The 16,114-nt window shown below is 39.0% G+C and overlaps 1 protein-coding gene across 1 annotated transcript in view; it reads right to left on the bottom strand.

Moving 5' to 3' along the window:
• Window positions 1-15,637, bottom strand: part of LOC146372535 (adhesion G protein-coupled receptor D2) — an 87,149-nt gene extending 71,512 nt beyond the window's left edge. Inside the window, exons 1-19 of the mRNA XM_084952460.1 lie at window positions 15,516-15,637; window positions 15,385-15,421; window positions 14,554-14,578; window positions 13,488-13,712; window positions 12,590-13,231; window positions 8,463-8,570; window positions 8,229-8,302; window positions 7,236-7,526; window positions 6,593-6,704; window positions 6,334-6,480; window positions 6,071-6,173; window positions 5,802-5,910; window positions 5,503-5,558; window positions 5,184-5,310; window positions 3,388-3,491; window positions 1,603-1,705; window positions 919-1,072; window positions 658-791; window positions 223-338 (exon numbers count right to left, since the gene is read on the bottom strand). Coding sequence (XP_084808586.1) covers window positions 223-338; window positions 658-791; window positions 919-1,072; window positions 1,603-1,705; window positions 3,388-3,491; window positions 5,184-5,310; window positions 5,503-5,558; window positions 5,802-5,910; window positions 6,071-6,173; window positions 6,334-6,480; window positions 6,593-6,704; window positions 7,236-7,526; window positions 8,229-8,302; window positions 8,463-8,570; window positions 12,590-13,231; window positions 13,488-13,712; window positions 14,554-14,578; window positions 15,385-15,420 — 2,666 coding nt within the window. The 5' untranslated portion in view covers window position 15,421; window positions 15,516-15,637. The remainder of the gene's footprint in view (window positions 1-222; window positions 339-657; window positions 792-918; window positions 1,073-1,602; window positions 1,706-3,387; window positions 3,492-5,183; window positions 5,311-5,502; window positions 5,559-5,801; window positions 5,911-6,070; window positions 6,174-6,333; window positions 6,481-6,592; window positions 6,705-7,235; window positions 7,527-8,228; window positions 8,303-8,462; window positions 8,571-12,589; window positions 13,232-13,487; window positions 13,713-14,553; window positions 14,579-15,384; window positions 15,422-15,515) is intronic.
• Window positions 15,638-16,114: the final 477 nt, after the last annotated feature.

Raw genomic sequence — 16,114 nt, 5'->3', positions numbered from 1 at the left:
GAGTATAACATTGCAATCAGTTAAGTCCTTTATATGGCTATCACTAATAAAATCCACTCAAAAGTATTCCTCTCTCTCTCTGATAAACAAAAGCCATTGATTTAAAATGACAAAATGCAGTACAAAATCACTTAACGACTACAGCTTGTCCGTTTCAAGGCCTCTGGCCGAGGCCAATACACATTAAAAAGAGGACAAATGGTGCCTCCTTGTGGTTGGTACCTGATCTGTTCATACGCTCGCTCCACCGGACTGGCTCCCATGGCCAACATGATGGACCTTCTCTTGGCTGTGGAGATTGTGATGACCACAACCCTGGTTAATACCAATATGTTCACCTTCAAAATAAAATCAGGAGAGTACAGAAATGAGGAAGACGCAAAGATTCCACAGAGACCGTCAAAAAAGAAAGTAAATACAAATATCTAAGGAGAAGTAGTAACAGGACAACAGATGGAAATTAGCCCTTGGCTATAATCTGGTATGTTTACATTCATGTAATTTTTTTTTACATTTATGTTCATTAACATGCACTGTCCTAAATAAAATAAAATAAATAAATAAATAAACATTAGGTTTTATAGTCCAAAACTATTATCCCTGTTATGCTCTATTTGAACAACATCAGTTCAGCTAATTATAATTTAATTTGCTGACCATGATGATGAAGATGACAGGCCCAGCAAAACCCCAGATAATGCCATTCTGCAGACTGAGCCAGCAGTAGTCATCAGCTGAGTACTTGCTCGGGGCTGACGCTAGTGTGATGGTGACTATCAGCACAGGCAGACCTGGTTAGATTGAGAGGTTTAAAAAAAATTGAAACTGCAACAACACACAGCAACCACAACAAAAATCTGGCAGCCCGTCTGCATGTGTAACGATAAGGAACAATTTGGTTTGGTCATGTAACTGTACCCCAGCCGATGAGATAGTAATATTTCATATGTTGCTCCTCGCTTAGGTTGACTGCAACCACCTTGCTCCAGAGCAGCAGACCCTCCACCAGCATCCAGCTAAATGCCGCCATGAAGAAGAGATGGAGCAGCGCCGCCACGAGCGTACAAGCCACCTTAAAACACACAAGCACAGGCATAAACATAAGATTTGTCATTATGAGATGAAAGTTGCATTAGTGATACTAAGTAATAAAAGTCAAGAATGGCTACAGGCCTTAACTACACACACAAATGAAAAATGTTTAAACTGTATGTTTAAGACGAAATATCCCATTGACATCATTATCAATCCCACGATCACAGATAACTGTATGCATGCTTTTGTAGCCTCTATTCGGGAAATGTTAGTTTGTGTAAATTAATGATTATGATTTATTTGCAATAGGAATTAAAAACCAACTAAAGACATGTTTTTTCATTTAGACAGTCATTTCAAATATTTCTAAGCTTCAGCTAAATACTGCACAATTCATATGTAGGTGTTATAAATGCTCTGTATTTTCTTAAATCTAGATTTAAATCACTTGCTTGTTTCACTGTAAAAATACTGGAAATAGGTGTAACTCTAACAATATTTAATGATACCCTCTATAAAGGTTATGAAATCTGCAAACCTACTTTTAAAAATCAACATAACATTTACCTTGTTGTGAATGGCTGAGCCGCTGCACAGCAGAATCACCTGGGCACAGATAAGGGCAACGAACAGGTTCTTGTGAATGGACGTCCTGTCGGATTTGGGGATACTGTGGATACAGAGGGGGATAACAAAACCTCATCCAAAGGAAGATATATGCTATGGAGCCTGCTTAAACAGCATTGCACCAATCGAATGCTATCTCAGTAAGATAAGATAAGATAAATCTTTATTGTCATTGTGCAGTCATACCTAGTACAATAGTACAACAAAATTGGAAGCTATCCCACGTCGGCACTACACAAAACTGTTACCCTATTTCTCTGGTTTTGCAACACTGCTGTTTAACACATGTCACTAATAACATCAATCGAAATGTAAGACAGAGGAGCCACCAGTCATAAATGAGCCAAATATCTGGTCATAAGAAACAGCTGTAACAGACACTATGGTATGTGTAGTGATCTTGCACTTGCGTGTTTTACATGATTATATTAAGGTAAACAAGAAGGGAAGCTGGTACATAATATCACTATGCTCCGGTGCTACACTTCTCAAAAATAGCTGCAGATTGATCAACAGTTAACTGGAATGCTGCCTTCAGGCGGCTGCAGGGATTAGATAAAAGAAAAGCTTTTCATACAGAATAAAGGAGCAGAACTAGGAATTGTGCAGAATCTCACTAATTCACAGATTGACTTGGTTCTGAGATGTGACGTAAAATACTGACAACGTGCTTTGTGCCTTTTACCCCACACCTGTTCGCATAACTAACTGAAAATGTCAGTGGCACCACAATAAGGAAACTATATATGTCATTGTCACACCCAAAAAGATCAAAACAACTACTCGTATTATCTTTACATGACTTCAATACATTGAATATTTCCATCTCAGACTGAAATATCAAACAGAAAACAGAAAAACAAGAGACAGCTGAAACTGGCTGAGAGGTAAATTAACTACAGAGCCTCTCATTATCTGCCCATCAGGCTCATTTCATGTCTGCATCACTGCTTGAGACCACTGTAACCCCGCCGCATGAATACAAGCGTCCTCGGCTTTGTGAGCCTCAGCTTTGTCTCTGGTTGCGAGTGAATTTAAGTGCACAAACACATGTACATCATACATCAGCGCGCGTGAAACGCGAGCCTGCGCTCTCTGTTTTTAGGGCAGTCGTAAATTGCCGAGGCAGCTCCTCTCCAGCTGTTCGCGATCCCTCAATGACTGTAATGTTAATTAACAGCTACAGAATGTCACCATAAACCTTCAGGGTGGACTCACATGTAGACAACAGTAATTACTGGATTAGCGCAAGTCAATACTATCATAGCTTTAGGAACAGAGCAGCAACGATACTACTGATCAGTTATCTCAGCGTGTTTTTCTTATAACATGGCAATGCCCAAAAAGGTGTAAAAAATACACAAAAAAATGCCTAAATGATATTTGTGCTACATAAATTCCATATAATGAGTCCAAATTATAAGTTTTTAGCATTTTCAAGACCACTATAATAAAGACAGTTTTTTGCTATTTTGACTTTGGAAATAATGATGATCCTGTTTTCAAAATTATGTAGGTACTTGAGCAACACAATACAATATACAACATAAAATATGTATAGCAGAACCACTGCATCTGCTTGACACCATGTGTAAAAAGTGACTGCTGTGTTTAGCAGCACAGAAAAAGGTGAGGCTGCCTTGCGTCTCGTGGCTCAGGCAGACAGAAAACAGGCAGCTATTTTCGCATCATAGGCAAGCAGGTCAGGAAAAATCAGTTACTTACTCCAGCACAGTGAACAGCATCAAGGTCACCACCAGAGCACACAGAGATGCGCCACAGCCAATGAATGTCAGCTTGGTCAAAATAAGCTCTTCCTCTGGGCTCCACTGGGACAGAAAGGAAAGGCAAGTTGTGGGAGAAAGACAAAAGAGGGGAGAATGTTGTCAGAGAGTCCTAGAGGTTGACGAGCAGCCGTCCCATATCTGAAAAATCCCTCATTTGATCTGAAAGAAAGTGATTTCTTATGTCATCGCTATACATAAATGGTTGCATTTTTATAAACTCAAAATCTTGCTGATGGTATTGTTCTTTGATGAACTTACAAACTTTTATGTTCTTCAGGTAAACAGAGAGAATAGCTGTACTACATTCTACATCCTTCAACACAACAGGCGCAGTATGAGTGACACCTGCTGGCAGACATCATGTACTGCAAATCCTATCCCCAAGATCGAATATTAAACTGGATCTTGATTTAGACAAGCAGTCACGGTAAAAAGTAATTCAAATACATTTAATTCGGTTTTATTTATATAGCATTAAATCACAACAACAGTCACCTCAAAGTGCTTTGTATTGTAAGTTAAAAACCCTACAATAATAAAGAATAAAGTACATCCTCCATCAGCTATAATACTATACCGTATTAGAACATTTATTCAAAATGTATTCCTTGCCAGGTCTTAGATGAACAATAAAAGACCTACTATATCACGTCACTATTTATTTAACACAAACTAGAGCAAAATGCAGAAGCAGTATGTGAAAAACTAAGTGCAACTTAAGGCCCAGTAGCTTGTAGAACCACCTTGATCTGCAATAACTTGAAGTAACTTTAATTGTTTCTCACATTTTTCTCATTTTGGGCAAGCTACTGAGCCCAAGTTGCTCTCATTTGCATCTATCAGAGTATGAAGGGGAGATAGAGAGAAAGCCCTTACCTAGAAAAAGCATAGAAAAAAAAGTTCCTTTATGAATAGGTGCGAATGGGCTAATAAGGTAAGTTGTACAAAGTCCTTTGAGTGCTCAGGTAGAGTAGAAAAGTGGTACATTTGTCATTTACCAACAGCTGCTAGGTGCACAAATCATCACTTCTCCACCACTGTACTTGACAGTTGGTATGAGGTGTTGGTGCCGACATGCTGTGTTTCGTTTTCTCCAAAGGCAGTTCTGTGCATTCTGGCCAGACAGCTCCACTTGGGTCTCATGGCTTGCACAACTGTGATTTTGCAAATGCAAAATTGCATGAAATGCATGAAATGTTCATGAAATGTACTTTCATGAACTTTAGCATCATAACTGAGGCCTGAAGTGTAGCTTTGGGGTTTTCTCTGAACATTATCTGAATTTGAAAGCAGACCTGAATGCTCCAGACCAGCCAACTGCTAAAACGTCTGCTTTTATAGAGGTGGGCACACTTATCAATGACCATTTATTCACTTCTATTTGCTTAGCAGCCACTTACCATCTTAATATGTATGGAAGAAGTAACAGTGCACTTAGTTTATCATACACTGCTTTCGCATTTTGGCTTAATATTTGATAAATTAATAAAGATGTGGTGTAATGTGACATGTCTGAGACTGTACTTACCTCATTTTAAACCCTGATTATTTTTATTATTCCAGATATGCGACGCCATTTTTACCACGAATATGAAATGTATCATAATATACATGTTGTAAAAAAATGCACCACATAACTCATACCTTTACAAGATTGTTCACAGTTTACCTTAAATAACCTAAAACTTGATGTGTGTGATTTAAATGGGGGCATCACAATCGAGCTCAAGTTACCTGTGATTCGAGGTAATTCATCAGCACTGCAAAGTTTGTTGTATGGTTACACAAACAGGATGTGACACTAGAGCCATCAAGGATCACTGTGCAGCCTTCACTGGACCAGCTACTGGTATTCGTGTGCCTATACAAAAGCACAAACACACTCACTGGTAAAGAATCACACTCATATTTAGGACTGAGACATCCTGCAGGGATAGTGACATGTCTTATAAAACATCAAACAATAGGCTACTTCCTACATCATTTATCGAATTAATTGAAATAATACAATTTTCAGGCATATTCATGTGACTGTGCTGTTGGTCAAACTTACGTCAGGCTGAAATTCCAGAAGGCACAAACAGGAATAACTCTCTTTGAATACTCCACCTAGAAACAGAATCATATGTTTGCATTTGTTTTAATCTTTATCCTCTTGTTTTAATTTATCTGTGGTTGGTCATCAAACTTTGGCTTATTTTAAATGACTATTTCTTTCTATTCCATGTGCTGCTTGCTAAGTGATGAAAATTACTGTAAAATCAAATGCTGCAACTTATTTTTAATAAACGAAAATTGCATAGCTGCTAATATCATGCTGTGTGACATCCTCTGCACAATAGGCTGCGCCACCTGTGATGATGAAAGGGTGTACTTGACAGCAACCGGTATGATTTCGGGGTTCGAGGCATGGCGGACTGTGGCTGATATGATAGCCGATGCTAGATCTCCTGGGAGAGTTCTGGGAAAACAGGCAATGGTTATCACTGAGATACATCTTACATAATCAATTCAAACTACAACCATCAGATGCTTCAGAGTAAAAGTGGCTGAAACCAGACCACAAAGATAAGATAAGAAATTACAGTTCATTAAAAACAGAGAAACAAACAACAGGAAACCTTTTCACTTTCTCTTGGTCACTCAGTGCAGACTCCTTTGTTCCTGATACAATGTCACTGAACTGGTTGTAATGGGTATGAATAAATATCACCTCCTCATATCCTGTTTAGAGATAGTGGAAAAAACACTGTGTGGGTCAGTGGTTCATCTAGGTGAGCATCTAACAATGTAATATGTGTCTATAGCATTTGTAGTGTAAACTAACGGTTAAGGTTAGCCTCTAGAATAAGTGCATTTCCGTGTGTGTGTGTGTGTTTACTACCTAGTGTGTGTATCCTCTGGAGCTCGGTCTCAGGAATGAGCAACTCATCGTGGCTACTGCTGCTGGGCTTGTGAGAGCCAAACGCAGATGGCTTGTAGACTTGATTACAGCTCTCCTGGGACAGCTTCTGCCACTTCATGTACACATCTGACAGCCAAGCAGATGCAATGACAATATTAACAGAAACCATAAGTTAAAAAGCCAAGAGCCACCAAATGTTTCGATCATTGCGCGCGCGTGTGTGTGTGTGTCCTTTCACCTATATTCTTGGTAGAAAGACTCAAGCTTCTTCCCTTAGTACAAAGCATCTCTGCAAAAGCTTCAGTGAACTTATCAATGGTCTTGACAAGCGTAAATGGGCCAATGTTGACCTGAGCAAATCGATCAAACACAGGTTAATGGAGGTGAAGAGCTATCTTTGGAGAGTAGATTATATTTAAGTAAGTAAGCAGGGCGCCTCAAAGCAACAGAGTCCTGGGTTATGTATGCACCAGCTGGCTGGGGCCTGTATGTCCTATGTAATTGCCTGTTTGTATAACATAAGCATGAATAGTTGTCTCTGTGTGTTGGCCCTGTGATAGATATAGATGGTGACATATCCAGGGTGTACCCAGCAAGTAAAAAAATCTAAATCCGCATTATAAATAAAGGATAGAAACACAGCCTGTTAAGTGATGCAAACAGGTTTCTTATGTATAGTTATGAAACAACTTTAAATTCTTTTCTGATGGATTAAATAAGGTTCTCATAGTCCGTATGCGCTTAAATCCCAGGGTACACTAATTTGCTACAATGCTTTTAATAACTTAAGGAGGTAAAATGTTATTAAACACACAATTTTAATTAAGTAAAAAAATTGGAGGATTTCACAGAGATATCATCACAGAAACATTACGCCTCACCCCATCATCCGTCAGACCCATCCACTGTGAAGCCATGCGTGGCTCCAGGATCAGACTCGCAATATTTAGATAGTTGGTGGCAATGGACACCATGACCTCTGTGGCATTATCTCCGGAGGAGTGAAATCTAGCTGGTGGAGTTACGTCCATCATCTGAGAGAGGTAGAGAACATCGTTGGCGGTCAAGAGGAGCGGGCCACTTGCCTCTATTTTATGTAGGACAGCTTGGGTCAGCTGCTGCAGCAAGGTCAATTTGTCCCAGGAGCTGTTAGCACCCACCCACCCTGTTACCTGAATAAACAGAATAGAACAAAGTTATAACATTAACTTAACTGCTGATTCACTGGTCCTTTTATACTTCAATCACTTCTATTCACCAAGCATTCTTAGGTGATTCTCTGGGATTTTGATCCTAACAAATGTACAAAGTTGAGATGATGACTCTCCTAAAATTGGATCAGATAGTTCCAAGAGTTTCTTAAGTGTGTCAATTTTGTCTTGGATACATCTTCCACAAAACAGCTTAATTGGAGATAAAGTATCGTAATTTCAGGAGTGGGACCACGCCTCCAGACACGCTCCTTCTGGTTCTTATCTATATATGTTCCCCCAGTTCTACAAGCTGTCATTCTCGTTTACGTGCCCCACCCTCCCTCTCCTTTTCAATTCTTTAACTTCTTCACTTCTATTTAGTACATGGGGATCTGCCAGGGCTGGGAGTCAGTCCCCTTTGAGGCCTTCCCCAAACCGCAGCTCAATTCATTGCCAAGCCATTCACCTTTACCTACTAAAACACTGTCAACCCCAAAATGAGGACGTGGGCCCAGCGAGTGAAATGAAACGTAAATAATCAAAGAATATTCTTTTTGGGGGATTTTTTAGCACGTGTTAACTTGGTGATCTGCTCACTAACATGAATACTTGGTAGTTTATCAGACTGTACCACCACTGCACTACCTAATAACCACCTCAAAGCTCAACAGGCTGACTCACAGGTTTATTGATGAGATCCTTGTTCAGCCTCCTGAAGAAGGGTGTCTTTGGTAAACTGAAAACACCCAGCTTCTCTGCAGAGACGGACAAATATAATATAATATGCTGCAATGCATTAGCACACAAAAGCACACACAGCACCCTAAAAACCTATTTAAAAATAATTTAAAAACAAGAAAACTGAATTGCATAATTCAATCACATTTGTTGATGCACAATAATTATTATCTGTACCTCGCCTACACTGACAGACAGCTCCTCTGGAGGAGTTGCATTTGGCTAGGCGGGAATGCTCCGTGACGGGGTCAAAAATGCCGCACTCTTCATCGGTTCTCTGGCTCTCTGCAAACATGGTGAAGGGAATAGTGAGGCTTATACATATTATTAAGCTGTTGCAAATCGCGTAGGGAAATATCAATATTGATATTATGCTGATAGACAGTAGTTTGGATAATACAAAATAGAGAAATGTTGCAAATGTGAGACATTTCATACAGGAAACTAAAAATACACAGCAGTGCTGAAAAAAAAAGCTTGTTATAAGTAATCAACAAGTCTACAAATACAATATAATAAGGTGTAACTGGGTGAATTCAAATTGACCCAGATAGGCATAACCTGACCTGCTCTCCCCGTTAGAAATGGAGTAAGTTTGTTAACTTGGCTAAGTATAAATATTGCACTAATAGTAAATTAAACATGGTTTCAAATTACTCATTTATAGTTAGCAAATGCTTCTGGATATTTTACTCAACATGCATACCCATAATAGACCCATATTTTGTACCCTCATACCTAACAAACCTATTTCTATAATATATCTATATATCTATATTATTGCCAATATATATTTTGTAATATATCTATTATGGCTAAAGCACTTATGGATGCAAACTGCATTTCGTTGCCTTGTACTTGTGACATGTGCAATGACAATAAAGTTGAATTCTATTCTATTCTATTCTATTCTATCACTCTAGGCATCTATTTGTCCATTGTAGCATTTTAAAATCTGTTTTGCTTTATTCATATTAAAATATTTTACTTGTATACTAAAACACTGTATGCATATATATATATGTTTATGTATATCTTAGTTTTTATTCACTGCTAGCAGAATCTGGACACATATCGTAAGCTTTTATTTTGGTCTGCAACACATCATACTAAATCTGTTTTATTGAATGTAAATAAGTGTACATAAAAGCAGAATGCAATGATCAGCAAATCTTTTGAAGCCTATATTTGATTAAAAATAGCAGAAAATACATTAATCAAATGCAGTTTTTCTGAGGAAGAATTTATGATTGTTATGAATTTGATACCAGGATCAGAAGAAAAAAAAACTAAGACAGGGGAAGCAAATGGATAGGGAAGTTGTGTACTAAACTAAACTAATTAAAAATATATATATATTAATAATTAAATGGTAAAATGGTAAATGGTCTGTATTTGTATAGCGCTTTACTAAAGGACATCTTACAAATGATCAGGCCGCTTAACATGATTTGATCCATGATCTTACAGGCGCACATAGTAGAAACTAGGGAGTAAAAGTTAACCATCCCCAGGAGCCTACAGGTGGATGCTGGGGTGGCTGAGTGGTCGACATAACGGGAAATGATGTAGGGCAGCAGCAACATTATGGAGGCCATCAAATTGGGAGGGTGCGTTTTAAAATTTCTGGTTAATACATGAGGATAGTCCAGCATGTTATGTTGTAGCTCAAAGACTTTGCTTTATTTAAAACTATACTATGGGAACAAATATAATCCAGAAACATGTCTTTCCTGGGACTGAGCTCCTTTAAAATAGTCTGGGGTAAAGTGGGACACTGTCCTGTTCTAGCTAAAGATAAGAGTATACAATTAATCCTTAATATACAACTCAAAAGCCAACAACTGTGATGGTTTGGAGGATTACTAAAAGCCCCATTGACAATGAAAGACAAATAGAGGTTTTGGAGCACCACAGGCAGCCATACTGATGACTTATGGTACACTAAGGAATATCACGGCTCAAAAGCATCTTTTTGCTGGGATTTAATATTAAAAGTAACTGTGACCACCAATATTCTCTAATGCAGCGGTCCCCAACCTTTTTTGCGCCACGGTTTATGCCCGACAATATTTTCACGGACCGGCCTTTAAGGTGTCGCGGAAAAATACAACAAAATAAAACTAGTACCGGTACTGAAAAAAAAGAAGAGTTATTCATAACACACGTGAAAAGACCCAGGAAAACCGAGTTAACGATAAAAACGATAACAAAATAACGCTGAAAACCGATAAAAACCCAGAAAACCATGAATTTCACACCTGAGCCTCAACTCTCGCGGCCCGGTACCAAACGACTCACGGACCGGTACCGGTCCGAGGCCCGGGGGTTGGGGACCGCTGCTCTAATGGCCCGGTACCAAACAACTCACGGACCGGTACCGGTCCGAGGCCCAGGGGTTGGGGACCGCTGCTCTAATGTATTTGGACTTTTGAGTGAATTGATCACACCCAGGACGACCTGTTTGTTGCAGCAATACAATACCAAACCGCATTCAACATAGCTCTCCAGTAAAAGAAAAGTCTGAGCGCTAAGCTGAATGAAACTGGTCTTGGCATGTGCTGGCATTCGATTCAAACTGAGCAGGAGTGGAGCTGTAGATCAAAGTTATTGCTTTTATATATGCTAAAGCACAGTCATGGTTATAAACTGCTAGATGATGTTATTTAGTATAAAACAATGTTTAACTTCTAAGTGTAAAGCTGATATTATTTCTAATAATAATAATTTGTATCCATAGAGGACTTTTCCATGTTATACCTTGTTGCCACAACATTAGAAGCAAGAGTTTATAAGGTGCTGGCTTGACCCATATATTCTCCAGGTTTCAATATGACTGAACATATGTGGTATGCGCTGGAAAAACATGTGTAAACTCTTGAAGGCTCCGCTTTCCAGCTCACAGGACTGGATCGGCCACTAACGCCTCTGTCCCAGATAACACACAATGCTTTTCGGGGCCTTGTGAAGTCCACGCCAAGCCATAATTGCTCTGGATGTACAAATGGTGATCTAGCCAGTATTTGGCAGGAGTTTTTAATGTTGATGCTAGACTGTGTATGTCTGAGATGGTTTGATGATGAAGAGAGAGAGGGAAAAATGAACCTGCTTGACAGAGTAGCAGGCAGTGCCAAGATCTTTCAAGTCCAGTAACTGAAGGAAGGCAACAGTCACCCTACAAACATTACATTGATCGCATTAAATACACACAAACACACAGAGATAGTCTTTAAAAGACCTGCTATTAAATTCTGATTGTGTGAGAGAAAATAAGTGACTGAATTACAACACGCTGCCTTTCTACACGCTCGGCTCCAGCAGGGAAAGGGAGATTTTTGGAATTTCACTGCTCATTAGAGACCATGATGTCAGAAGGGGAGACGTCTGTTTTGAAGGGTGGGACTCGGGGTGATATGAGTCAAAAAGCATTTACCAGAAACATTAGCAGCCCCACCAGCTGCCAATTTTCAACTTGGTCACTAGCTCCCTTATTCATTTTAGGGAGGAAGGAAGGGAGGGAGGGAGACAGATGCTGAGAGAAAAAGTGTGCCTGTGTTTGTTTACTAATGTTTAAAACTTGAATAATAAATGGTTGTCATTGGTTGCCACTATAGCAAACACGACATAACATGTGATCATAGGATATTTACACATCTAGTTGTTGTTTTTTTAAATCTGTAAATGATCTGATTTTGTAAAAGAGCCAATAAAAATAAAATGAATGACATTTAACAGTTTTAGTTACATTTTTTTAATACTAAGAGATATCATTTATGATTAAACTGCTTCTGTGCAGTTAAACAGTTTCACTATTTCATGACATCACTTGACAGCAGCTTTTGGTTCTAGCAGTCAAAGCATTTTTAGACTTTTTAGATGTGATCACATTATGACTGGGTAATAATGTGGGTGTAGAAGATGATGGGACAGAGACTGGGGGTTATATCAGTAATATAGGTGGAGTTAACTACAACAGGCCAGCTTAGATCTTTTGTTATGTCTGACGTTACTGAAATGATTGCAGTCAAAAATGACTTTCAAATGGACTGTCTGTAATCGTTTTTCTGTACAGCAGCTCCACCCAGGCCCAGTGCCAACCTACTTAAACTGCAAACACCAAGTATAAGTAATTCTACCGCTGGATCTTGTGGATAGATTGAGTCTCTTTTGTCTTTTATAGTCTAAATAACACAAAACTCCATACTTTCCTCTAGTTGGTGAATAAATTTGCTATAATAATACATAGCCTTTAAAAACCCTTCAGCTTTTGACCATGTCGTCTGATTGCATCCTGATTAATGTACCTTGACATGGGCTGTCACTCCACTGCTTTGTAAGGGAGGTCTCTATTTCCATTGCTGCTTCGCTCCACTTGAACACCAGCCCAGAGGAAACGAGTGAGCACTTCTTTTCCATGCTGGAAATTTCGCTGCTGTTCAGTACCCGATTCCAAATGTGGAGTTCTGTTATGCTCCCCGAGAATGATTCGTCGCTCTTAAATGACCCCCCAAAGGTGTCCTGCTCCTGCCCGATAATGAAAAGGCCACCAGGTCCAATGCTGTCCGTACTGTTTAGGCCTTCAGCCGCAGACACAGAGTGACCATGAGCATATATTGCCCAGCGTCCACAATTCTGGCTCCAAGAAACACAGACAGAGTGCCAGGAGTCATCATAGTTGAAGGCGTCATGGTAAGGCCCATGATTGCCATGGACAAGCAGAGCCAGCTGCACAGGCTTGCCCTGGTTCAGGTTTGCACGGAGCTGGAACTCATTAATATATGACGGAATGGAATATGAAAAGACTGTGGAACGGCCAGAGCAGTGCGGATTGAAGCGCAGAAGGGTGCAAACAGTCAATGATCCCATGGAGGGGAAGCTGTACAGAAGACGGGCATGCTTTCTGTTCGAGCGCCCAGTGAAATTTAGAATGAGGGTCTTGGAGGACGCTTTGGTGTCACCACAGAGAGGGAGAGAGGGAAAAAAAGACTATTAAGAAAAAATGCTGTCACAAATATTGGAAAAGATAGGAGCTAATTATAAAAAATCACTTTGCAATCCTATTTTTACTGTAAACAGCTGGAAAACATTTAAATGATTAAGTAAGCAGGAATTTGTCTGGACAAGAAAAGCAAAAAGAAAACAATTTATAAAAGGACCAGCACTAATGTCAATGCAAAGTTTTAAAAAACCTACTAAACCTACTTGTGATGCGTGTTATGACTTTCTTGGCAATCCACACAGACTGAGAGATGTTCAAGGATTTTAAAAATTTGGTAAGCTCCCGGTTTTCTTCTGCGTTGGAGACAGTAGCTAACGCCCCAGAGCGCTGCTTACACATTTCTCCAGCCCTGTTCCACTGCAGGCTGTCAGGAACATACGCATAGTAGGATACATCACAAGCCTGGGTGATGGTTTCCAGGAGAAAGGCTGCTCAAGAAAAGAAGAAACGTGAGAAGACAGGTAAGGAGGTAAGGTGGCCAAACTGAAGTGGTAAAATACAGACTAAAACTTACTGAGATTCAAGATTTGAAGTTTTAATCCTGCCCAGATCCTGACCAGGGCTTTGTTATTATTATTATTATGATTACAATATCAGCAGTGCCCACACGACCAATTATATTTGTGAGAACAGGCCAGACATGCTTGTTTATCATACAAATGACATCTAATGAAATTTTTCATTCAACATTTGAACGAGTCGCCAGCCAAATAATGATGTCCATTTTCCAAGCCTCTCAGTTCATGCAGAGGAGGGTTAGGGTTTAAAGCACCTGCCAGTACTCAGCTTCGGTTTTTATGCTGTTTTTATGCTATTTACAACTAACCATCAGCCAGAAATTAGTATAAACATACAAACAAAAAACCCACCTGTACTACTGTCCTGCATCCCACTCTGGCTTGTTATTCTCATATTTATTTTATATTTAGTTTAGTTATTTTTATTTTAGTTGTTCATTTTCCCGAAGAAAAAAAAACACAAAAAAACTATAGTACCTAGGACTGAAATGCAAGTGGAGACCTTCAGCTTTAATTCAAGTGGTTTTGCAGTTGCACATTATCAGAGGCTCAAAATTAACTGGCAAGCAGTTTCAGACAAACAAAGCAGTTGATTCATGATCATTCATCATTGGGGTGAAACAAAACAAAATAACCCCCCACACACAAACACACACACACAAACACACATTTTAATCATATGTATCATAAATGACTGCAGTTCCTAGTTTAGTTAAATCATGGGTGAAGAAAGAGAGAGAGAGAGCCTCACCTGCTTTATAGCTGTGAAAGCAAACCTGTAAGACAAGCACAGGTGTTTATGTAGCTAATTTTTAAAGGTATAAAATAATAAAGATAACTGGGCACCTGTTCACTAAGGAGTGCAGCGAGTGCCAAAATGAATTAAACAATACATCATTAAATAATTAATTGGGCCGGGAATTAATTAAAGTTTGAAGTAATTAATAAATTCAATACATTAATAATGATTAAGTAGTAATTCACTTCATTTAAAATGTTTGATGCATATTTTACTTACTTTGAATTTTAATCAATTAATGATTGTCCCATTTGATTAATTCGCCATAATTAATGATGCATTTATCTTTCAACTATTTAATTATATTTACTTTTTTTAATTTAACTACTTGTTTGGTTAAATAATTATGGCACTCGTGGTCCTCCATAATATCACTACCAGCCTAGCCTCCTCGTGTTTTTTGTAAAGTATTCCTTTAAAATACTATTTCATATAAAGTAGACATTAATAAAACTGTTGACCATCCAGCTGTGCTACTTTCACAGAAGTCCGTTCATTGTATTTCTCTAAAATTATGATAGTTTTTTGGGAAAACTCACACTGCTCACAAAACATGTTTACAAAAAAATGACAAGTGAGAAAAAGTGACAGCGACCAAAATGAATCCTCTAGACTAATAAAAGGTTTCTGATTTGCTTTACGTTCTCGAAACAAATGAACGCTTCAGGTATAAAACCTTTTTTTTGCGCCAGTTTGTTTGAGGAGAAATGAGCTCATTTAAAAGATGACAAAAAATGTAATAAGAGAAAAACATAAAAACACAAAGATGTGCCAGCTACTCACAAGCAGGCCCAGACTGCAGAACAATATCCTTTGCATCCTGAAATTAAATATATGCACATTAGCAGGGAATCCAATTCGATTTCCCGCTCCTACTAGTCCTTGTTTCAGTTAAGCAAAGCAGCTGTTATTACCTGAACTATTCGCTCCTTTTTGTGCGTCTTCACATCTCAAGTTGTAGAGTTTACCCAAGTTTTCTTCTCTGCTGTGTGCTCACAGCCGCTTACTAAAGTACAAGAAGACTACCAGCTGCAGCAGACTCCCGAGAGTATGCAAGGAGGATGCAGAGGCAGGCAGCTGCACAGAGGCGTGGGTGTTATTGAAGTCGGCAGAGCGGGGTTATAAAAGTAAGGTTCGGGGACCTCCGGAGGTCTTACAGCTTTTTCCGACTGGTCTCTTTAAATGTTAGGCTTCCACTCATCAGCAAATGTAAATCTATCTAGCAGTCCAAGTTAACTGGACTGGACAATCTATAGGTTGTCAAAATTTATTATGAGGATAAGGAAAACCTTATATACATACATCAGCGTAACTTTGTGTTGAACCTTGGGGGGTCAAGATCTCTGTCTAAATAAATAAATCTGGGTAAATTCCCAGATGATTAAACATGCAACTATTTTGCTGGTAATACCTGAAATTGACTAAAGAAAATCAACAGCCTATTTATGCAAGATAATTCATAATTTTATTTGGGGGGGGGGGGGGGGGGGGGGTTATATTGGTTGGGTCTGAT

Source organism: Perissodus microlepis, chromosome 15 (assembly GCF_051167445.1).
Source record: "Perissodus microlepis isolate ML-2025 ecotype Zambia chromosome 15, ASM5116744v1, whole genome shotgun sequence".
Lineage (NCBI taxonomy): Eukaryota > Metazoa > Chordata > Actinopteri > Cichliformes > Cichlidae > Perissodus > Perissodus microlepis.
Note: the sequence above shows the minus strand (reverse complement) of the source record. Positions and strands in the feature narration are given on the sequence as shown.